Here is a 23,621-nt window from a genome sequence, read left to right as displayed (position 1 = left end):
AAAGGGTGGCGAGGGACAGATAGGGGTAGATCAAAAGTGGAATGAAATGGTCAGAACACGCTCCACTACAGGGTGGGAGTGAGGAGAGCTGGAGAAACCAACATCTGAGGATCTGCCCTGGGCCGGTTCGCTTAACAAAAAGCACATCACTGAATCTTCACAACACCCTGGGGTAGGGCTCATAAGCCCCACTTCGAGATGAGCAAACTCAGAGGTTAGGGTCTTGCCCAGGGTCACCCAGGAGTAAGTGACCACGTTTAGGCTGCAGTGCCCATCCTGCCTGTGTGAGGCCCGGAGCCTAGCCCTTCCCTTGACCCCCACGCCCTTCTCAGGGGTCTGTACCCACACTGCCGAGTCCTGCTACAGCCCCATGCTCATGCTTCATATCCACTCTCTGTCACTTAGCCAAGGAGAGAGAGTTTCTTTCTTTTTTTTTTTTTCTTTTTTTTGCAGTACATGGGCCTCTCACTGTTGTGGCCTCTCCCTTTGTGGAGCACAGGCTCCAGACACACAGGCCCAGCGGCCATGGCTCACGGGCCCAGCCGCTCCGTGGCATGTGGGATCTTCCCGGATCGGGGCACGAACCTGTGCCCCCTGCATCAGCAGGCAGACTCTCAACCACTGCGCCACCAGGGAAGCCCCGAGAGAGAGTTTCTTGAGAAAAGGCGAAACAAGTGTCTGAGACAACAGAGCTAGCAAGGCTGTTAATGCAGTGTGTCTAGAAGCCACAGGGCTCAGGATCGCAGCCACAGCCAACACTGGCCCCTGGGCTGCAGGGCCCTAGAGAAGCAGGTGCTGTCACCCCAGGCATGTCCCGGTTCCCCCGGTCTCTTGCTTGTGTTGGAGATGCTGACACTTGACAGTCAGCCCACGACTGGGAGAACTCACGTGGTTGTCACCACTGGCAATCAGAGTGCTGCATCCCCTGCCCTTGCTGCCTGGGATCTAGGAAACTGGGAGCAAGTGGGGCTGACGGCCAACTTGTGGAGCTGGATGGGGCTTTGGTGTGACCTGCCAACTGAGGCCTGAATGGACATGCATGGGAGGAGATGGTGGAGAAACAGACCTCCACTCTCTAGCTCTAAAGATGCAAAATAATAGGGAAATCACTAGGTCTCAGCCTCAGGGTCTGGAAGGTCACAAAGTAAGATCATAGCTGGCTATGAAGGCAATTATCATCTAGGTGGCACTGTTCAATTCATACAAGTTTTCTCCACTCACTTCCATATTCCCCACTCACAACCACCCTTGTAGGCTGAGGAAACAGAGGCTACCAGCCCCTCTCACCAGGTTTAAACAGCCTCCTCCCTGTGCTCCCTCCTGGCAGAGGGAGGTTTTCAGAGCATGAATCTTTATTGTTTTTTGGCAGCACTGTGCAGCTGGTGGGATCTCCGACCAGGGATGGAACCCGTGCCCCCTGCACTGGGAGCGCAGAGTCTTAACTACTGGACCGCCAGGGAGGTCCCAGAGCATGAATCTGATCTCAGGTGTCTTCACTTAAAACCGAAAGCTCAGCCTGGTCCTCAGCACAACGAGGCCCATGCCTGCCTTGTGGCTCTGACCACTGTTGTCCTAAAATGGCCTCATTCCCTATCAGGTGGCATGTGCCCGTCCTACAGAACTGTCTTACACAGCAGCACACTCACGGGCTCTCTCACCCCCAGGTCTTACCACCTAGAACCTGGTTCGACCCTACACGCCCCTCAGGACTCCACTTAGAGGCTGCCTCCCCCTCCCGCCCCCCCACCCCGAAGCTTCCGTAACCACCAGCTCTGAGCTCCCCAGGCTGAGTTTACCCCATTTATAGCACTGTCACGCTGCCCTGGCCCTGCCTGTTTCCTTTTCTTTCTCTCCCACAGATGGTGAGCTCCTTGGAAGCAGGACTGTGTCTCATTCACCCCTAGCAGAGTGCCTAAAAACCCGAATGAACTTTTTGGCCAACCCAATATTTGCAAATCCATAAATTAGGTCCAAGGAGTTATGTGACTCGCCTGAGATCCAGTGAGCTGGGCAGGGATGGGGCTGAGAGTCACTGTGGAGTTCGGGCCACTGAAGCCCAGGCCTTCCTGCTGGCCTTGACCCCCTGTGTTTAGCTCGGGCTTTTCACATCACTCTTGCTGTGGGGGTAGGAGAGGGAGTGGGGAAGGGCCTGGGAGAATCAAGCTTGGGATGCTGAGTGCTGAGCTAAAAGTCTGAGGACGGGAGGGACAAAGGAATGAACTAAGACCTCGACAAAATGCCACCAGCTAAGAAAAGCAAAGCAAACATGCACATCCAGCTGGATGAGGACGAGGGTTCCAGCCTGGGCCACTGGCGCCTCATGTCAGGAGGAACAAATCTTCCAGCTAGGGCCATACACAACCCACGGGGATGAACCTGAAATTAGCCCGTCTGTCCACAAATGCGTGCTCCACGCCACTGAATCACTAGCGATCTGCCCAACACGTCCCCACACATTTCCTCACTGGTCCCTTCCCAATAGTGACACACCAGGCTAATGGAAACGTAATTCCAGGAGACAGGACTGCGGTTTCCCTTGTGCTGGAGTGAATGAGCAAGTCCTGAGCGGGGCCCAACGTGCCAGAGGCTTGGTGCCAAGACCTCAGGGCAGAACAGCCAAAGCAGGGCCAGCCCAGTATCTATGGGTCTGCACCACAAGGACGGGGTCAGGAGTGAGGTGGCAGCGGCTTGTGCAGCGATCCAGGCCCTGCTGGGAAGGGCAGAGGGGAGCCACCAGGGAGTCTGTTTTGGATGCAGACATGAGCAGGAGTGGGGCTCTTGGGGCCTGGATGAGAGGGGAAGGGGGTTCTGGCTCTGACTCCCCAGGAATCCAGCAGGAGGACCTGCCACAGGCCCAGCTCTGACCAACGCAGAGACTGGAACTGGGAGGTCAGGGTGTATGTGCAATTTTGTGTGAGATCATTGGTTAGAAATTGTGGTTTCTGGTCATTCCTTTCTTCTGGGTGTTGGGGATACAGTCGTGAACAAGACAGGCCTGGGGGCTGCCCCAGTGGAACCCACAGTCTACTGAGAGGGCACAAGAAACAGGGTATCAATAAACACACCGCTCCGCAACTGCGTGACTTCCCAGCCTCAGCTGCTTCATTTGCATCTGAGATGATAATAGCAGTGCCTCCCTCAGAGGGCTGTTATGAGGATTAAGTCAATTCTTCATCATAATAAAAAAGGAAAACAGCTTGAAGGGCTGTCAGTAGGGGAGTAGCTACATCAGGCATGGTGAGTCCGCACATGCAGGACTGAAACAGGAAGGAGCTTCCTCTCATGTTCAAACAAGGAGAGATCATGAAGACGTTTCATTAAAAGGAAAAAAAGTCATACTTTCATCATGCTGCCAACAATAAAACACACACACAGATAAAACTCCTCCTCCATGAACAGACAAGGTCATGTCAACACACAAAGAAAGGTCCAGAAGGCTGGACAAGCACATGATCCAAAAGACTAAAGGGATCACATGGGCCTGGTCCCTCGTAAGCGTTCTTAAAACATGAGCCACTATTAATTATAAGTTTAGGGAAAGATTTCCTTATGTTACCTGTTATTATTTTGTTGTTTTTTTTTTGTGGTACGCGGGCCTCTCACTGTTGTGGCCTCTCCCGTTGTGGAGCACAGGCTCCGGACACGCAGGCTCAGCGGCCATGGCTCACGGGCCCAGCCGCTCCGTGGCATGTGGGATCTTCCCGGACCGGGGCACGAACCCGTGTCCCCTGCATCGCCAGGCGGACTCTCAACCACTGCGCCACCAGGAAAGCCCTATGTTACCTATTTTTAACTTGAATTAGGGTAAGTGGAACATTTTACCTTACTCTTAATAAAGCTAAATTTTAAACATTCCTTTTTGTTTACATCTAATCCTACATGACCATCATCTTTCTGCTGGTCTCTGACCTGCAGAAGAAAAGGGTTTAAAAAAAAAAAAAGAGATGAGGATTGTTCTCCTTCCCTTGGTTTCCAGGTCTGAATGTTTCCTTAGGAATTTGCTCTGGGTATTTGATGAGCACATTGCTCAAGCTACTTCCCATGTCAACATGTGTCAACATACAAATCCTCTTACCCCCGAGAGGTGGGGTTATCACCTGCAACCCTGAGAGGTTCAGTCACTTGCTGAAGGTCACGCAGTGACTGAGTACGGGGGGACCGCAGTCAACCAATCCATCTAATCCCTCCTTCTCCTTCTCTCTCTCACATGTACGTGTGAGACACACACACTCTATGCATCTATGGGTGGTTTACTGTTGTCATTTCCTGGTTACTGACTCTCAGGCACAATTATAATTAGTAAATGATCTGTGCCACAAGCTGAAAAATATTTAATGGCCCCAGAGGAAGGATGGGGCCTAAGTCACTGGTTTACCTGCCACTGTCATTAATAATTACTGATGATTTTTTCTATTATGAAGCACAGAACTGACCGACTCAAACAGAGCAGGACATAAAATCTCCAGGCCGAGATGTTCTCTACATTCAGCTGCGGACGCAGCAATGATGGGCCTGACTCTGAACGCCTGCTAAAAATCTGTACTCATCTGATTCCCAGGACAGCTCTGATCTGTCTTGTCCAGGGAGGGGAGAATAAGGACCAGGTGACTAAAAGGCACCGCTGCAGCTAGAAGAGCTGAGAAGAGCAGGCTGTGGGACTGAGGACACACTCTGAATGCCACACATCTCACCGGAAGCAATGACTGTAGGTTAGATGGAAGCTGAGCTGGATTGGGCTGTGGATGACATGCAGGGGCTTCACTGGCCAAAGAGACCAGGTTCTGGCAGAAGTGAGAGAAAGGTTGGGGACAGAGCTGCCATCCCTTGACATTATCCAGTAGGGGTGACTTGGCCCCCATCCTGCCCATCTCCCACCCTCTCCCCCTCCCCCTCTCTGAGTCTGGAAGGTTCAGCCCCTATTCCTCATCCCTATGGCTTTCTCTGACCACTCAACAGGGAAGGTGATCTTGTTGCCTCTGGGTTCCTCCAGCGGTTACACTCTGCACATTCATCACATGATGTTCTCCCTGGCTCTCTTTGGTTCATTCCACAAATATTTGCTAAACAACTGCTCTGTGCCAAGCACTGATCAGGTGGTTGGGGACCCTGCAGTGGGTAGGAGAGGTGGATCTCTGCCTTCGTGAAGCTCACAGGCTAGTGGGAGAGGCAGAGAGAGAAGCAGGTAAATGACGTGGGGTTGCAGATCAGGTAAGTACTGTGAAGGAAACAAACAGGAGGCCAAGAAAGAGGCCGTGGGGTGGGGAAACCCCAAAGAAGGTCTCTCTGGGGAGGTGACATTTAACTAAAATCCTAAATGTCTATTTGCTCTCTGTGGCTCCCAACAGGCCGCAGGGCTAGGGTAGTATAACCCTCATGATGAGGGGTGCTCTTCTAGCTCAGTTAATGCTCCAGGACGAGGATGTGACTCGAGTGACTGCCTTGGTGAGTAAGTGCCCCTCTCTGATATACCCCTTTAGTGATGTGGCAGCAGCAGCAACAAAGCCCAAAGCCAGCAGTCCCAGAAAGCATTTGACCCAACAGAATTGTCTCTGGCTCAGAGCACAAAGCCGGACCCGAGCAGGCCGACGACACAGGTGTGCTGGATGTCTGAACAAACTTCCAGCTTATACACACCTGGCCTGCTGCCGGGAGGTCTGGAGGCTGGTATGACCTGTCTGAAGGGCAAATTGGCAAAATCTGCCAAAAGGTACAATGCTTATGCCCTCTGACCCAGCAAATCCCACCACCTGGAATCTATCTGAGAAAATACTGGCATGTGTATACAAGAGTATGTGGAGGGATATGCAGGGCTCTTCCGTTTATAATAGTGAAATCACCAGAAGCAACCTCAATGTCTATCAGTAGTGGCCTACCCAGTCGTAAAAATCATAGGACATCCTCCCACAGGAGGGATATCACAGAGCTGTTAAAAAACATGATCTCAAGGTGAGATCATTAAGTGAAAAACAGCAAGTCAAAGAACAGTACTTAGAGTGGGATGTCTTTGTGTTTGCTTATGGACTCAGCTGTCTGTAAACGCACAGAGGAAGTCTGCAAAGACACAGACCAAACTGATTCTAACGATCACATCTGCCCTAGGGTGGAAAGGGATGGCACCCAGGCGAATCTTTACTTTTCATTCCATATGCTTCTATTTTGTTTGACTTCTTTTCCCTGGCAATAATGAATTCATGTGTTATTTGTATGATTAAAAATACATTTAAAAGAGATTTTTGAAAAAGATAAAGGACAATGCCAAGAGATCAACCTGGTTTTTCTCTGTAGCTCAGTCACTAAAACCCTCCATCTACTTGGCCTCTGTACCCACCCCCATCCCCATCCCCCTTTTTCCAACAATTCAGTTTCTCCTGCCTTTTTTTTTTCTCCTGCCTTTGATGGCACCTGACAACTTGCAAACATCTCCCATGCCAATTTCAGAGAGCCTTTTCTCATAAAGGCAGTCCTAGGGAAAAAGCTGTTATCTGGCAAGTTCCATGGATACTTCATAATCACTGCAACTTGTACTCCTGACCCACACTCAACACTCATGACCTGACAGCAAGCTGTGTGGACTATTTCAGTGGAGCTTGCCAAGCTCCCCAGAGGCCCAGGGTAGGCCCAATGCCCTCACATGCCAGTCATCACTTTCAAAGGAAAAGTAAGGGGATTTCAGCAAGACAGAAGAGCCAGAACAACCTTTTGGATTTATTCAAGGTACTAAGTTGCACCCTGCAGATTTCTGTTTTGCGTGGACACAGGTAGGAAGGGCTGAGCATCCGCCATCAGTAACCTGTGTGTGTGACAGCAGAACAGACCCCCTGGCCTGGTCCTATCCAGGCTACAGGGCCCTCCTCCATCTTTCTTTCTGCTGTACACAAACCAAGATAAATAGCTGGACTGGACATTAGTTGTCCAGAAATGTCCATGCAGGAAATACCAGACCCATCAGTCACTGCAAGAGCCCTAACTCCCTTCTTCTTTCCCAGCAGCTAACCTTGGAGGCAAGCATCTCCCTGGGGATTATTCACTGGCATCACTGGTCTTTCAGGCGAGCCTTGCTTCCCATCCCGTCCATTATGCACAGGAAATGCCAGGCTGTGCCAATGACAATTGAAATGGTAAACGGTACAAGTGATTCTCGTAAGACCTTGACTCAACAATTAGGACAGAGCGGACATGAGGGAACGCAGCACAGTGGATGAGGGGACTTCAGGGAAGTTTGCTAAACCACCTGCAACAGCATCTCTGGAGAGCTTGTTAAAAACACAAATTCCAATCATCGCGTCTGGGAGCAGGATCAGGGAATGCTTTTTTTTTTTTAACAAAGCCACGTGATTGTGACAGTCGTAACATAAGCACAGGATTTAAAACATATTAACAGAATCCACATTTTTTAACAAGCTACCCCCTGTGATTCTGATGCTGAGAACCACTGTTCTATGGCCCCAAGGGAGAGGCTCTCCCTGGACCAGAGGAAGGTCGGAGCTCCTTGCTGGTACTTCTCATTCTGGGACCCGCTCAGCCTCCTCTCCTGCTACTCCCAGCTGCACAGTTTCTGCTCCAGACGCGCCCAGCAGCTGGACCAAACTATTCCTCATCTCTCTGCCTTTGCTCCCGCTGCTGTGAAGTCTGGAAAGTCTCTCCTCCCCTTTGCCTGTCCCCCCCTACCAGCCCTCGCACACTGCAGCCACTCCAGGGGCCGCGCAGCTCAGGCGATCACAGAAAGAGGGTGGCCTCAGGAACTGAGTCTTCTTCTGAACTTGGTTCTTGCCTCCTCCAATGACCTTGGACAATCGACAACCTCTGTGAGCCTTGGTTCCCATTTGTAAAATACGGATAACACTGTCTCACAGGCTTGCTCTGAGAATTCAACGCAACAAACTTTAGCCAAATTCAGCTTCCCCTGCTGCTCTTACTGACCTACCTTCTCTATGGGGCCTCATCCTCGTTCCAAAACCCTATTTGGCAGAACCCAGGGCCCAGGTCGAATGTCTGAGGCTACAAAATGAATCCCTGTCCCTGTGCTGCCCTTGACTCTTACCTGCCCAACGTTGAAGGTCAGTGTGATGGCATAAAAGAAATTGGAGTTGGCACTTCCTGCATAAATCCAGAGGTGCCACAGGACAGGGAAGAGGAGGGAGCAGATGATGATGATGCAGGCGAGGACGAATACGTTTCGCAGGACTGCAAAGACAGACGATGGTCAGTTAGCCCAGGGCTGACTCCCGCTGGGGCCCTTTCCTTGCAGTGACGGCCCTGCAGGACAGAGTGGCCCACGAAGAGCTTGGTGTAGCTCAAAGGCAGAACCCCCCGCCATTCCCTCCCCAACACACACAAACTCAGAGGTGCCAGGGCGCCAAGACGCAGACCTCAGACCCGTGGCAATGGTTCCTCACACCCAAAGCTGGCGAGAGGTCCTAGATTTGGACTCTACCTCCCACTGTGGGCTCGGCTGGCTACAGTCGGCAAGCTGTGAATGCCTCTGGGCACCACAAGGAGGCACTTCAGCAAGACACTGCCCTCTAACCCCCAATCCCGGGGTGTCCAAGAGTAGCTCCTCTCCTGTCCCCAAGCAGGGTGCTATCTGACCAGTGAATCATGGATGGAAATGGCAGCATGAACCTCTCAGTATCTCTATGGTGCCACAGCCCTGGGTCTTAGGAATACATTTTCCATTCTCCTCAATTCACGTCTTAAGTCTCCTGCCCTGCTCTTCAAATGTCCCTCACTCTTCCTTAGACGATTTAAAAGTCTCTTTTTGACACCCTCCCTCTCTAACCTCACCCTCTACCCCCGGAAGGAATGCGGAACCCCACCAGGGAGAAAGCTCCCCCTAACGCTCCAGGGAGGACCTGCTACACAGGGTGGTCCGTGGGCAGGCAGGCTGAGTTCCGCTGGGGGAAGGCACAGCCTCGGCTTCAGAGAGACTTTGGTGAAAATTCCTGCTCTGCCACCAAGTTTCTCAGAGTCTCAGCTTCCCCATCTCTAAAATAGGGCTAAAATGCCTACTTCATGGGAGTGTTCCATGAACTAAACAAGTTGTGTGGAAAAGCTGGCACAGATGTATTACTGTGTGTTTTCCATTGCTATGGTAACAAATTACCACGAACTTAGTGGCTTAAACAATATAATTTATTATCTTACATTTTGGGAGGTCAGAAGTCCACAGACTCTGGTGGCTCTAGGAGAGAGTCCACTTGCTTGCCTGTGCGGCATGTAGAAGCTGCCTGCATTCGTGGCTCATGACTCCCTCCATCTTCAACCAGCAATGTCGGATTAAGTCCTTCTCACGTTGTATCACTATGGCCTCCTCTTTTGCCTCCCTCTTCCACTTTTTTTTTTTGGACTTCAGTTTTTAGAGCAGTTTTAGGTTCACAGCAAAACTGAGCAGAAGGTAAAGATTTCCCATATACCCACTGCCTCTACCTCTTCCACTCTTAAAGGCCCTTGTGATTACACTGGGCCCACCTGGATAACCCAGGATAATCTCCCCATCTGAAGGCCCTTTTGTCATGTAAGGTGATATAGTCGCAGGTTCTGGGGATTATGAGATGGATATCTTTGTGGGGGGCAAGGAGGGGACATTATTCTGCCTATCACACTGTACTTTTTTTTTTCTTTTAATTCACTAGGGGATATCTGACAATAGGATTATATACTATTATTGTTTCTTTCTTTACACTTTATTATATTTTTAAATAAAATAATAAATATTATTTAAACTTAATTAAAATAATATATTTTTAAAAAAATTACCACTTATAAAAAAAAATCTTAGGTCTGGTTCCCGGCAGGCACTTAGTGAATGGAAGTTCCCTTCCCCTCTCTGATCCTGACCTTCAGGAAATCCCTTCTCCCAAGTCAGAGTTTTGGGATACTTAAGAGATGGGGAAACCCCCGATCCTTAAGGCCTCTTGTCTCAGTTGTACAATGACTTGGTTGAAATGCTAAACTTGGGGTTCATGCATTGGAAAGGGGACTGGATTACAGACAAGGTTCTCAATTCTGGTTGTAAAATGAACTAACATGGGGAGCCTCACCCAGACTAAGTAAATCAGAGTCTATAGGGGTGGGGCCCAGGCATCCATATTGGTTTTTTAATTTTTTAATTTATTTTTGGTTGCCTTGGTTCTTTGTTGCTGAGTGCGGGCTTTCTCAAGTTGCGGCGAGCAGGGGGTCCTCTTCGTTGCAATGCATGAGCTTCTCATTGCAGCGGCTTCTCTTGTTGCGGAGCACAGGCTCTAGTCTCGTGGGCTTTAGTAGTTATGGCACGCGGGCTCAGTAGTTGCGGTGCACGGGCTTAGTTGCTCCACGGCATGTGGGATCTTCCCGGACCAGGGATCGAACCCGTGTCCCCTGCAATGGCAGGTGGATTCTTAACCACTGTGCCACCAGGGAAGTACCTCATATTGGTTTCTAAAAGCTTCCCTGGTGATTCCAACATGCAGCCAAGGCTCTGAGCCACTAGATTACAGCTGCAGACCTTTGCCAAATAAGAGGCCCATAATGGTCTGCAACAGAGACTTCACTGGTCAGTGTCACAGTGAGAATAAGGAGAAGGTAGTTCAGAGTTCTTATTAAAGCTGAATGTTTTCAACTTAAGCTTCATTCTTTCTTAAGAAATGATAGGTATCTTGTTGCCTGTTGCTGTTGTTAAAAAGTATTTTCCTTTATGAAATGGGGATGAATGACTAGTAGTTGACTGTTTTCATGTCTTCAGAAAAATAAAAAGTTGGCAACTCTGTCACCAGAATTTTTTGAAATGTTAGTGGTCCGTGAAATCCTACAATTTGGAAACATGGCTTGGAGGGCTTGCAAGGTCCTCTTTTCTGATCTGAAATTTCCACAATTCTGGGTTTTCAAAGCTGAGAGGTGAAAGCCCTGACTCAAGCCTTTCTGAGACCTGTCAGAAGCCTTGTCCTTGCTCCCAGAAACAGAAGTCTGGGAAAAGGGATGTGTGCGCTGAGAATTATTATTATTGTTATTATTATTAAATAGTGTTACAACCTCAAGAAAGAACATACCTATTTAACATTCCTCCACTCCAACATCACTATTTACATTTCTCAGTGGTTCTTTTTGATCCCCTGGAAATTATTTTGCTGAAAAGAATATACACTATTCCTAATATAAAACTCCTGTGGCCTGATAGCGCAGGGTAGGTCTTTGTTCCATGCCTCTAGCCACTCTGGATTTCAGACCAGGTGACAAGAAGGTGACCAAGTGCAGAGACTGAGAGAGGCTCACATGCAGCTCCTGGGTGCAATCACACAAAGCTGCGAAGATACAGTCTCATGTGCCTGGAGGAACTGTCACCAGCATCCAGTTGGCTTCTGGCCTGTGGTGACCTTTGCAGGACTGGGGAGCTGCTACTCACTCTTGCTGGATGACAGGCCAGAGGATTACAGGTATATGCCAGAGCAGATGGAGCCAGGGACCTGGGGCACAGGACGGCTTGTTCCAGGCACCAGGAGGTGTCGGAGATGTCAGAGATGTCCAGGGCCTGATGAGATGCAACGGTTCACCCTTCATCAGACGTGCTAGGCCAGATGGAATCAGATTCCCCAAGTTCACTGGGTGATTTCATCGGATCTGTCGCTCCACCACTGACAAACTGAAACTTCAGGCAAGTCACTTTCCCTCTCTGAGCCTCAGGCATTCAGAAATAAAATTCCACTGAAAGAATCCAGTGTCACTGAGAGGGGCACAGAGGGGATTTAGGGACTTCAAAGGATGTGGTGATGTTTCTTTTCTTAAACTAGGTGCTGGGTACATGGGAATTTATTGTATTATTACATTTTATAATTAATTTTTTTTGTTGTTGTTTGTTTGTTTGTTTGTTTGCGGTACACAGGCCTCTCACTGTTGTGGCCTCTCCCGTTGCGGAGCACAGGCTCCGGACGCGCAGGCTCAGTGGCCATGGCTCACAGGCCCAGCCGCTCCGCAGCATGTGGGATCTTCCCAGACTGGGGCACGAACCTGTGTCCCCTGCATTGGCAGGCGGACTCTCAACCACTGCGCCACCAGGGAAGCCCCAATGAGTATTTTTAAATCAATATTCTTTTATCTTTATACAATAGTTTAATAAAAACAAAACATACACACACACACTCACAAAATCCATCCCTTTGGTAACTGGCTCTTTGAGCTGGACCACTGCAGGCTGGCATGGCTTCTGCCAGCAGGCTGTTCCCTAACACCGCAATTGTGTGTCTGTATGATTCATCCTGGCCCCAAGCACCACAGAGTCCCGGTATCTGGGACCTGCACTCAGGGAAGGGCCCACGTGCCTCTTCTCCCCATTGAGCAGGACAGGAAAATAAAATGGTGAATGTGCGAGCAGGCATGCTGGCACTGGTAACTCATGTTTAAACTGAATTCTTAACCACATTAAAAGTCTGAATATATTCAACCTAGGCGTAAAGACTTCATAAAATCTCCACTCACATGTCCACAGGACCAGGCTGAAGATGCTCCCACATGAATGTAATGACTCACAGCTGTCATGCCCCAAACAGACACTCCAAGCCTGAATATTCTCTGCTGCAGGAGCTGCACCTCCAGGGGTGGCAGCCAACCCTCTCTGCAGGACTTTCAGACAAGCTGAACTTGCCCAGCCAGCCAGCAACAGCATCTACTAGCTCATCCAGGTTTCCAGAAAGCCCATCCTTATTTTTTTGTGCCTCAACATCCCAGAGGGCATAAAATAGTTCATTTCAAGTTTTGAAAAATATGTTTATTTCAATGACTCTGAATGACTGGCTACTGAGCCTGAAGCTTTGATGATGAAACTATGCAGCAGACCCCTCTGTGTAATTATTACTACTAATAATAAATGTGGTGCTATTTACATTTATTTTTTCTCAAACTTAAAACACTCATGAAAGATATTCCCTCTATCTGACAGATGAAATAACGGGAGGCTCAGAAAGGTTAAATAACTTGCTAGTAATGGGAAAGCCAGGATTCAGACTCAAGGTGGTCTGGCTCCAGACTGTGTTCAGCAATATGGGATGAAAGATCTTACCGGGGGCAGATGCCCTGTGTGGGAGAGACAGCTAAAAAGGACTCTGTCTTGGGGGAAAGAGAATCAACATCCCCAAGACTCACCCTGTCACAAACTGGGGTATGTTCACATGTCTTGTGCTCTTGTGACTTGCCAAGCTGACTCTGAGCCCACTGGACTGGGTGATTCTTGTCTGTGCAATGAGGATGCCACAGACAGAAGATGCTACTTCCTGCTTCCAGTCTGGTCATCTGGTCATTGCCCCACCAGGCGTCACCTGGAGGAGCAGCCTGGCTTGTCCTGCCCACTCACCTGTTTACCTGTGCTCAGAGGCCAACTCCTACAGACAGGTTTCTTTCTAGCAGCTGGTCAGTTTCACTTCCTGGTTGACACCCAGCAGCCCCAAAACAACAACAAAGACTCACTGCCTCTGAAGCCTACCCTCCCCGAGTTCATTCCTGATACTTTGCTGTGCAAGGAAAGTTCAACAGCTCCCTTCCTGTTTTAGAGAATCAAGTGGTGTTGGGTCACTGGCACTGCCTCTTTATTAGGGAGGTTTAAAAAACCCATCCACAGGGCTTCCCTGGTGGCTCAGTGGTTGAGAGTCCGCCTGCCGATGCAGGGGACACAGGTTCGTGCCCCGGTCTGGGAAGATCCCACATGCCGCGGAGCAGCTGGGCCCGTGAGCCGTGGCCACTGAGCCTGCGCGTCTGGAGCCTGTGCTCCACAATGGGCAAGGCCACACCAGTGAGAGGCCCGCGTACTGCAAAAAAAAAAAAAAAAAAAAAACCTGATAACTAATAAGGACCTACTGTATAGCACAGGGAACTCTACTCAATACTCTGTAATGGCCTATATGGGAAAAGAATCTTAAAAAAAAGAGTGGATATATGTATAAATGATTCACTTTGCTGTACAACTGAAACTAACACAATATTGTAAATCAACTATACTCCAATAAAAATTATATATATATATAAAAAAACCCATCCACAAACATTTGTTGAGCTGTTCTGTGTGTCAGGTTTAATCCTGGGTGCTGGGGACACAGAGGCAAGTGAGTCATGAGCCTACCCTCAGGGAGCCCACAAACACTGAAAAGAACCCACACAGAGGGCAAAGAGCCCGACTCAGGGAAACACTAGGAAATACTAGAAAGCACAACCAGATCACTGCTAGACCGTCTTCTGAGGAAGGGATGGTTAGAGCTTAAAGGGGTCTTCACGGCAGGTCGGAAGTCTAGTATTCCCCATCTGTCTTCTATGGACCTTTCAGTGCAGCACTGGGAAAGGGTAAGCCAAGGCCTAGTGCCACACTGTCCAACACGATAGCCACTAGCCATGTGTGGCTTCGTAAATTTAATTTAAATTAAAAATTCCATTTCTCAGTCACACTAGTGGTTACTCTATTGGACTGTGCAGACATAGGGCATTTCTATCATCACAGAAAGCCCTACTGGACAGTGCTGGCTGGAGAATCACACATCTGGATTCCAATGCCAGCCCTTCTATACTACTTACCAGTCATGTGACCTTGAACAAGTGGCTCTACCTTTCTGTACTTCAGTTTTTTCTTCTGCAAATGGGGATACTTTCCTCAAAGTCTGGTGTGAAGATAAAATGAGCTAATGCATGTAACACCCTTAGAATCACAGTGACCAGGTACACAGCACTCAATAAATGCTAGTATTATTATCACTAGTCCATAGCATCTAGGAGGCAGATATTGTGCCTCATGTCACTGTCTCCCTCTTGGTGCTGCCAGCACAGCAGATGCCCAGCAAATGCCTATCAATTCCTTTTTCCCTGGCTGTTTTCATCCGGGGCTAGGTGACACAAATCTGCCACCAGGGGGTGAGAGGTGGGAGTACTCACATCTGTAGAGATGGTTCCACACAGGGAAGAAGGCCATGTAGAGGGCCACATCCCCCACTGTCGGGTAGGACTTGAAGATGGAGATGATGGCAATCTGGATGAACATGAAGAAGATAGGGTGCTCCCTGGGTAAGACAGGGCAGACAGACAGAGAGAGGAAGATCGGTCAGGGACCAGGCCCAGCCCAGAGACTCCTGACCCCATCCCTGAAACCCAAAAATAGTCTCCAGGGGACTTCATGGAAGCATTGGCTCTGCTACCCACAAGACATGGGGCCGGGCCAAGCAGCAGAGCAGAAAACTGCAGGGACCCAGAGATGCCCAGAGGTGGTGAGAAGAGCCCAGCAAACACTAGAGAAAGAGCCCACAGAGATGTTTCAATCAAGCCCCACCCCTGCCAGCTCTGGGCCTTCCGCCAGGAGCCGCCGAGGAAGAGAACACATGAAGTCAGCGCCCTTTATTACTGGGCTTAAATGACTGCTTGTCAGAGTTATCAGGCAGCCACCCATGCCAGAGGCCCCTCTAACACTGCACCCAGGGCAGGAGGTGCCTCCTTGCTGATGCTTTGTTTCTCTGACAACAGGGTCAGTGGGGACTACAGATCTTTAGCTATGATGAGCTTCTTTCCAGAAAGAGAACTGACAGCTGCATGCAGCTTTTCGCTCTTAAGGGCTGGAATTGGAATTCTTGTTACCTTAAACTAGTAACACTGCCTACCATTTCCTGAACCCTCACTTGTGCAAAGTTCTGGGCTAGGCCCTTTTCTTGCATCATTACATGTGATCCTCACTATACCTCAACTACCCCTCTAGATAGGCAATGCTGTCACCACATTTGCAGCTGAGGAAATCAGGTTCAGAGAAGATAAGAGAGTCTGTAAGTGATGGAGCTGTTTGTCTCTAGAACCCCTAAGCACCACCAGTGCTATTCTCCTGAGTGCCCAGCAGGATCACAGCTCTGATCAGGGAGGATGAGACAGAACTCAATCTCCTGTGCTCCTCCAAGAACTGACCAAGTGCTGAAGGGAAGCCAACAGGAAGAAGCGAGGTGTGCACCCTGCTCAGCTACACCTAAACAACATGCACGTGGCCTACTTCCGCACAGGACCTGGATATCCAGCTCATGAAGGTTTTCTTCAGGTTAATGGCATGGCATTCTCCTCTTCCAGGTCAAAGGTCAGGGTGACTCAATGGGTGTAAATCTGAGATGTGGAGACAAACGTGTACACACCCAAACACTATATAGCAAATGACTCAGAAACTCAGCTTGGCAAAGTCACGCAGTCCTGTAGCCTCTAGAAAGGGTCCAGCTACCTCAGTGAGCATCTTCCTAAAGCTAATCCAAGTCACTGGCTTTGGGCTTCTTAGGTAGCTGGTAACAGCTGCACCATTCCTATGAAAAAGCTAGTGACAATGTAGTGCCAAAAAACATGGAGACCAGAACCCCCTGCAACAGTGCCTGGGGAGAGGCGCCCTGGAGGGCCTGTTCTCACAAAGCTGGCACTGCAGGGGCCAGAGTGGAACTTCATATCCAGGCACAGGAGGGCAGCTGCAGAGGAGGTCAGGTATCTTCATATCTTCTGTCCCCACAACTCTGAGGTCCTGGCCGGGGTTGGGTGGAGGGGAGGGTGTCACAAGATGGTGGTGCTACTGTCTACCCAGGAGCTGTCTGTGGCCTTTCACATGCCAACAACAGAAGCTGATGGAGAGCTGGCTACACAGAGTGAGGAAAGGTGCTCCAGGCTCCCTGCTTCTCTCAGCCCAGTGGCTGGGCCTGACCAGAACAAGGGCAGGAAATGTGGACCACAGACAGCTGGAGAGCTTGGCTGAGTAAGGCTGCCAGGATTCTGGAGCCTGCCGGGCCAAGGAAGAATGGTTTTCTGTCAGATACCAGGCCAAGGCTATGTCATGGGAAGGAAACATCGACTCTGAGCTTTTATAGACTAGGAACCATGTGCATTGGTTCACTGGCCATGGAGAATGGCAGGAAGGTTAGAGCAGAGAACTCAAGCTCTTAAAATCTAAATCAAACTCTTCCAGCCTCCCTGGACCACACAGGCATATCTATGCCTGTTGGTGCCTGTTTTCCCTTCTCTGAAGCTAGGATAATAGAACCATTTCTGGGACCTACTATAAGTGATCTCTCTCAGGAGCCTGGCATGGTGCAGGGGACTGAGCATAGATTCTGGAGCCAAGCAAACCTGGGTCTGAATCCCTGCTCCATGCTTACTGACTGCGTGACCCTGGGAAAATTGTTCCACCTCTCTGAACGGCAATTTCCTCAACTATAAAATGGAAGTGATAATAACATAATGCCTACCTCCAAGAGTTGCTGGAAGGGTTAGACATGAATATTGTCAAAAAGCCTAGAAAGGTGGGATGGACAACACATGTTAGCCCTCTTACACTGCAGAAGAGAGCTTTATAGGCAACCCTTTTGAGGGAAACTGATCAGATGATTAAACAGAGCTGCAGGTAGCCAGCCTCCCAACTAATACATCCTGAGTCCCTTTGAGCAAACTGTCACTGGGATGCTGATGAACATCCAAAAAGATCCACTTTTTCCAAGGATACCTTCCACACCCCAACACTGCTCTTGTTTAGAACAGTGACTGGGCTCAGCAGCAATGTGGGTTCAAGTCCCCCAAAGTGAGGCCAGGGGAAATACAGGGCTCCAAAGCACTGTCTCTGCACCCTGTACTCACGTGTGATTCTATTGCTGCGTGCAGCCAAGCCACTGAAGCGACTGAGGGCAGGGTTCCGTGGGCAAAAATGGCACAAACCTGATAGCAGATGTTCCCAGTTTGAAGGGCACCTGTAAAGCTACAAATGACTCTGTGGACAAAAAACCAGCAGGTCCAACCACTTACTTTAGCTTTATGGCTAAGGGGATGGTGTAGAAGAAGACGTTGATCTGAAACACACATACGAAGAAGAGGCTGAAGTGCTCAAACATCTCTGCAAAGAAGTACCAGAAGAGGCCAATGTTTGGAGTAAGATCTGGAACGGAAAGTCTGGAATAAAGATAAAAAAGGGAGAGAAAAAACACAGAGAAGTTATGAATGATCTGCTTTGACCTGGTTTTCTCCTGAAGGCTTTGGTCGCTGCTGGGCAGTCAAGGATGACTTTGTCTCCACAGAGGTCAGGATGTGAGGGGCTCTCCAGGCAACCGGGATATACGTAATTAACAAAAACAAGGGGCAGAGACACAGAGAATAATAACCCATAAAAAATATTGCCTGAACCAAACTCTGGCATGCATCAAAGAGCTGAGACAAGGCAGGGATCCGTGCTAGAAATCAAAAGACCAGCCCCTCTTTTACTGCCCAAGATATATGTGCTCAAAACCAGGAGATGCCCAGCACTGTAGCAAAAGAGGAATGGGTTTGAAATAAACAATACCTATTTTGAGCATTCTAAAGACTTGTCTGGAAGACAAGGTCAAAGATCCTGTTCCTGCCCATTCTTGTTCCACATGCCCACAGCAGGAGCCAGAAGACTGAGTGCCTGACACTGCAGTGAGACGTCTAGGGGCCCGAGGAACCACTGCCAGGTTCTGGCTAGGATCCCAGACCTTGTTTGAGAAATAAGGGTTTAACTGGAAAACTTTTTGTCTGGTTATATCAGATAAAGATTGGCTGCAATTCTGGCCGTTCTAAAAATTTTACATTACATTAAAAAATATATAAGGGGTTGAAACTGATGTCAATTTACAATTTTAAAAGTACAAGTGAAGCATGAAAAGGGAGAGAGAGGCAATAGTTCATGGTCAGATTTCTCTGACGAAGGCCTCCACCCAGGGCAAGTCTTTGCTTCCTGCTGTAACTACATTTCCTTTTCTGTGAAATGAGGTAAAGAACACAATCTGTGGACCAGCAGAGAACTAGGAAAAGTTATTCATCGGCGTTATAAACTCTTATCTGAGGCAGAGCATGAAAAGCTGAAGGTTACTAAGTCATTGTTAGGCTCAGCCAGGATTTAACACAAATAAGCAGCCCAGAATCCCAAAGGGGAGCCTGCCACAGATCCCTTTCCCACCCTGGCAGGTTTAAGTGTCTATCACCCACTGAGCTGTGAGTTCCTTCAGGCTTGGGCAGTTACCTTCCTCAGCATATCACAGACAGAATATGTGGAAATGCCTGCAGAATTCATCCTGCAAACCCTTTTTGATTTTCTCTAAAAGTCTGACATATTTTATTGGCTTTATTTTAAAACTGCTGGAGACCCTCTTGCAATAGAGGAATACATCCATTACTGTTTCGGATTGAATCAAAACCTCCCAGTCAGAGGCTGGTAGTTGCTCTGGATGTTCCCAGAGAGTGTTCTTTAATCGCACTAGATCAAGCCAGTGGTCCTCAAAGAGTGTTCCCTGGACTGGCAGCAACAGCATCACCTGAAAATTTATTAGAAATGCAAATTCTGGGGTCCCTACTCCAGACTTACTTAATCAGAACCTCTGGAGGTGGAGACCAGCAATCTGGGTGTTGAAGCCCTGCAGGTGATTCTGATGCACACTAAAGTTTGAGGACCACTGCTCTAGATGCTGCCTGTGCTTGCTCGCCCTCTGATTCCAGGTGGAGCTGTGAAAACTAAATTAGCTTCCAGAGGTTTTCTAATGAGGTCATTACTTACATGAAGCCATAGACTGCAGGGATGAAATCCCAGGAACTGAGAAGGAAGAAGGAGAGGCAAACAATTACCACCAGGCTTCCCAAGTACATCGTAGCATACTCCCAAGAGAAGATCCAGAAGGCTTTGCTCTTCACTTTCACGGGTATGTATTGCCGCTGGGAGAGAAGGCAGAATGGTACATTTAAGGATCTCAAGGACAAACAGCAGTTATCAGACTAAACTTCAAGATCCCTCCTGGAAAACACAGGACACAGAATAGGTGAAAAATCAAAGGATTGAAAATATATGCTAGGTAAACACTAACCAAAAGAAAATTAGTTTGGTTATTGTTACCAGATAAAATAGACTTTAATGTAAAACGTAATGCAGAGATAAAGATGTTCTATCATGATAAAACGTTCATCAGAAAGATATTACAGCTCTAAACTTGCAGGTACCTAATAACACAGTCTCAAGGTATATAAAACAAACTTGGACAGAGCTACAAAGGAAAAAATACACAAATCCATCATCAGTGGATAACTAGTAGATCTAATAGACAAAAATCAGTAATGAAGTAGAAATATGAATAACACACTTCATGAATTTATTCACAAAAGATCTTAAAAAACAAATACACTCGGGCTTCCCTGGTGGCGCAGTGGTTAAGAATCCGCCTGCCAATGCTGGGGACATGGGTTTGATCCCTGGTCCGGGAAGATCCCACATGCCGCGGAGCAACTAAGCCTGTGCGCCAAAACTACTGAGCCTGTGCTCTAGAGCCTGTGAGCCATAACTATGGAGCCCGTGTGTCACAACTACTGAGCCTGTGCTCTAGAGCCCACGAGCCACAACTACTGAGCCCCTGTGCCACAGCTACTGAAGCCCACTCGCCTAGAGCCCTGCTCTGCAACAAGAGAATCCATCACAACGAGAAGGCCACGTACTGCAACGAAGAGTAGCCCCCACTCGCTGCAACCAGAGAAAAGCCCGCGCACAGCAATGAAGACCCAACTCAGCCAAAAACAATAAATAAAATAACAAAATAAACAAATTTATATAATATAAAAAGACAAATACACTTATAAAACAGTGTACCTGGAGGATTCACATTCATTTAAAACATTTTGGGGGATTTATAAAAACTGACCACATACCTGAATCAGGCCATAAAGCAATATCAACAGACTTTAAGGAATCTGTATCATAGAGACCTCATGCTCTGACCATAATGCAATTTCTCAAAATCTTTAATAAAAAGATTACCTATAAATACATTAGGAAAGTGTTAAACACTTTTGCAAATAACTCAGGAGTCAAAGAAGGAATGATAACAGATAGCTTTGATGTTAGAAATTAATGGCTGGGACTTCCCTGGTGGCGCAGTGGTTGGGAGTCCTCCTGCCAATGCAGGGGACACGGGTTTGAGCCCTGGTCCGGGAAGATCCCACATGCCGTGGAGCAACTAAGACAGTGCACCACAACTACTGAGCCTGCGCTCTAGAGCCCGTAAGCCACAACTGCTGAGCCCGTGTGCTGCAACTACTGAGGCCTGCGTGCCAGGAGCCCGTGCTCCACAACAGGAGAGGCCACCGCAATGAGAAGCCTGCACACTGCAACAAAGAGTAGCCCCTGCTCACCACAACCGGAGAAAATCCATGCGCAGCAATGAAGACCCAAAGCAGCCAAAAATAAATTAAAAAAAAAAGTTATAAAAAAAAAAGAAATTAATGGTTATAAGAGAATTCCCTGGCAGTCCAGTGGTTAGGACTCCGTGCTTCCACTGCTGGGGGCCTGGGTTTGATCCCTGATCGGGGAACTAAGATCCCGCAAGCAACGCAGCACAGACAAAAAAAAAGAAAGAAATTAATGGTTATGAAAATACCTTATATCACTATTCAGGTAATACAGATAAAACAGTACTCTGAGGGAAACATACAACCATATTAATCATATTTGAATGGAAGGCTGAAAATAAATAAACATCCTTTTTAAGATATTAGAAAAAGAACAGAATACACTTCAAAAAAAGGAAGGAAATAATAAAAGTAAGAGTAGAATCTGTGGAAACAGAAAACAAAGTTATAACACAGGCACACCTCATTTTACTGCACTTTGCTTTATTGTACTTCACAGACACTGTGTTTTTCACAAACTGGAGGTTTGTGGCAACCCTAAGGGCACAATTTTTCCAAAAGCATTTGATCACTTCATATCTCTGTGTCACATTTTGGTAATTCTTGCAATATTTCAAACTTTTTCATTATTATTGTTATGGTGACCCGTGATCAGTGATCTTTGATGTTACTATTGTAATTGCCTTGGTAAACCATGAACTGCATCCATACAAGACAGCGAACAATTGATAAATGTGTGTGCTCTGACTGCTCCATTGACCAACTGTTCCCCTGTCTCTCTCCCTCTCCTCAGGCCTCCCGATTCCCTGAGACATAACAATATTAAAATTAGGCCAACTAATAACCCTACAGTGGCCTCTAAGTGTTCAAATCAAAGGAAGTGTTGCATACTTCTCACTTTAAATCAAAAGCTAGAAATAGGCTAGCCTGAACCAAGATGGCGGAGTAGAAGGACGTGCTCTCACTCCCTCTTGCGAGAACACCAGAATCACAACTAGCTGCTGGACAATCATCGACAGGGAGACACTGGAATACCAAAAAAGATACCCCACATCCAAAGACAAAGGAGAAGCCACAATGAGATGGTAGGAGGGGCGCAATCACAGCAAAACCAAATCCCATAACTGCTGGGTGGGTGACTCACAGACTGGAGAACACTTATACCACAGAAGCCCACCCACTGGAGTGAAGGTTCTGAGCCCCAAGTCAGGCTTCCCCACCTGGGGGTCTGGCAACGGGAGAAGGAATTCCTAGAGAATCAGACTTTGAAGCCTAGTGGGATTTGATTGCAGGACTTCAACAGGACTGGGGGAAACAGAGACTCCACTCTTGGAGGGCACACACAAAGTAGTGTGCACATCGGAACCCAGGAGGGAAGGAGCAGTGACCCCTGGAGAGACTGAACCACACCTACCTGCTGGTGCTGGAGGGTCTCCTGCAGAGGCGGGGGGGGGGGGTGGCTGTGGCTCACCATGGTGACAAGAACACTGGCAGCAGAAGTTCTGGGAAGTACTCCTTGGCGTGAGCCCTCCCAGAGTCTGCCATTAGCCCTACCAAAGAGCCCAGGTAGGCTCCAGTGTTGGGTTACCTCAGGCCAAACAACAAACAGGGAGGGAACCCAGTCCCACCCATCAGCAGTCAAGCAGATTAAAGTTTTACTGAGCTCTGCCCACCAGAGCAACACCCAGCTCTACCCACCACCAGTCCCTCCCACCAGGAAACCTGCACAAGCCTCTTAGATAGCCTCATCCACCAGAGAGCAGACAGCAGAAGCAAGAAGAACTACAGTCCTACAGCCTGTGGAACAAAAACCACATTCTCAGAAAGATAGACAAGATGAAAAGGCAGAGGGCTATGTACCAGATGAAGGAACAAGATAACACCCCAGAAAAACAACTAAATGAAGTAGAGATAGGCAACCTTCCAGAAAAAGAATTCAGAAAAATGATAGTGAAGATGATCCAGGACCTCAGAAAAAGAATGGAGGCAAAGATCGAGAAGATGCAAGAAACGTTTAACAACGACCTAGAAGAATTAAAGAACAAACAAACAGAGATGAACAATACAATAACTGAAATGAAAACTACACTAGAAGGAATCAATAGCAGAATAACTGAGGCAGAAGAACGGATAAGTGACCTGGAAGACAGAATGGTGGAATTCACTGCTGCGGAACAGAATAAAGAAAACAGAATGAAAAGAAATGAAGACAGCCTAAGAGACCTCTGGGACAACATTAAATGCAACATTTGCATTATAGGGGTCCCAGAAGGAGAAGAGAGAGAGAAAGGACCAGAGAAAATATTTGAAGAGATTATAGTCGAAAATTTCCGTAACATCAGAAACGAAATAGCCACCCAAGTCCAGGAAGCGCAGCGAGTCCCATACAGGATAAAAACAAGTAGAAACATGCCGAGACACATAGTAATCAAATTGGCAAAAATTAAAGACAAAGAAAAATTATTGAAAGCAGCAAGGGAAAAACGACAAATAAC

At 48.0% G+C, this 23,621-nt stretch overlaps 1 protein-coding gene across 8 annotated transcripts in view; it reads right to left on the bottom strand.

The window, feature by feature from the left end:
• PIGU (phosphatidylinositol glycan anchor biosynthesis class U) overlaps positions 1-23,621 on the bottom strand; it is a 127,944-nt gene that overhangs the window by 26,844 nt on the left and 77,479 nt on the right. For 3 of the 8 annotated variants that reach the window (XM_079946524.1, XM_079946523.1, XM_079946521.1), the window contains exons 8-11: positions 19,511-19,665; positions 17,749-17,892; positions 14,881-15,005; positions 8,042-8,184 (exon numbers count right to left, since the gene is read on the bottom strand). In XM_079946524.1, coding sequence (XP_079802650.1) covers positions 8,042-8,184; positions 14,881-15,005; positions 17,749-17,892; positions 19,511-19,665 — 567 coding nt within the window. The other 5 variants (XM_079946519.1, XM_079946526.1, XM_079946525.1 and 2 more) reach the window with 4 other exon arrangements.

This window comes from Stenella coeruleoalba (genome assembly GCF_951394435.1).
Source record: "Stenella coeruleoalba genome assembly, chromosome: 15".
In the NCBI taxonomy this organism is placed as follows: Eukaryota; Metazoa; Chordata; class Mammalia; order Artiodactyla; family Delphinidae; genus Stenella; species Stenella coeruleoalba.
The sequence above is the reverse complement of the archived record's forward strand: the minus strand, read 5'-3'. Positions and strand labels throughout refer to the sequence as shown.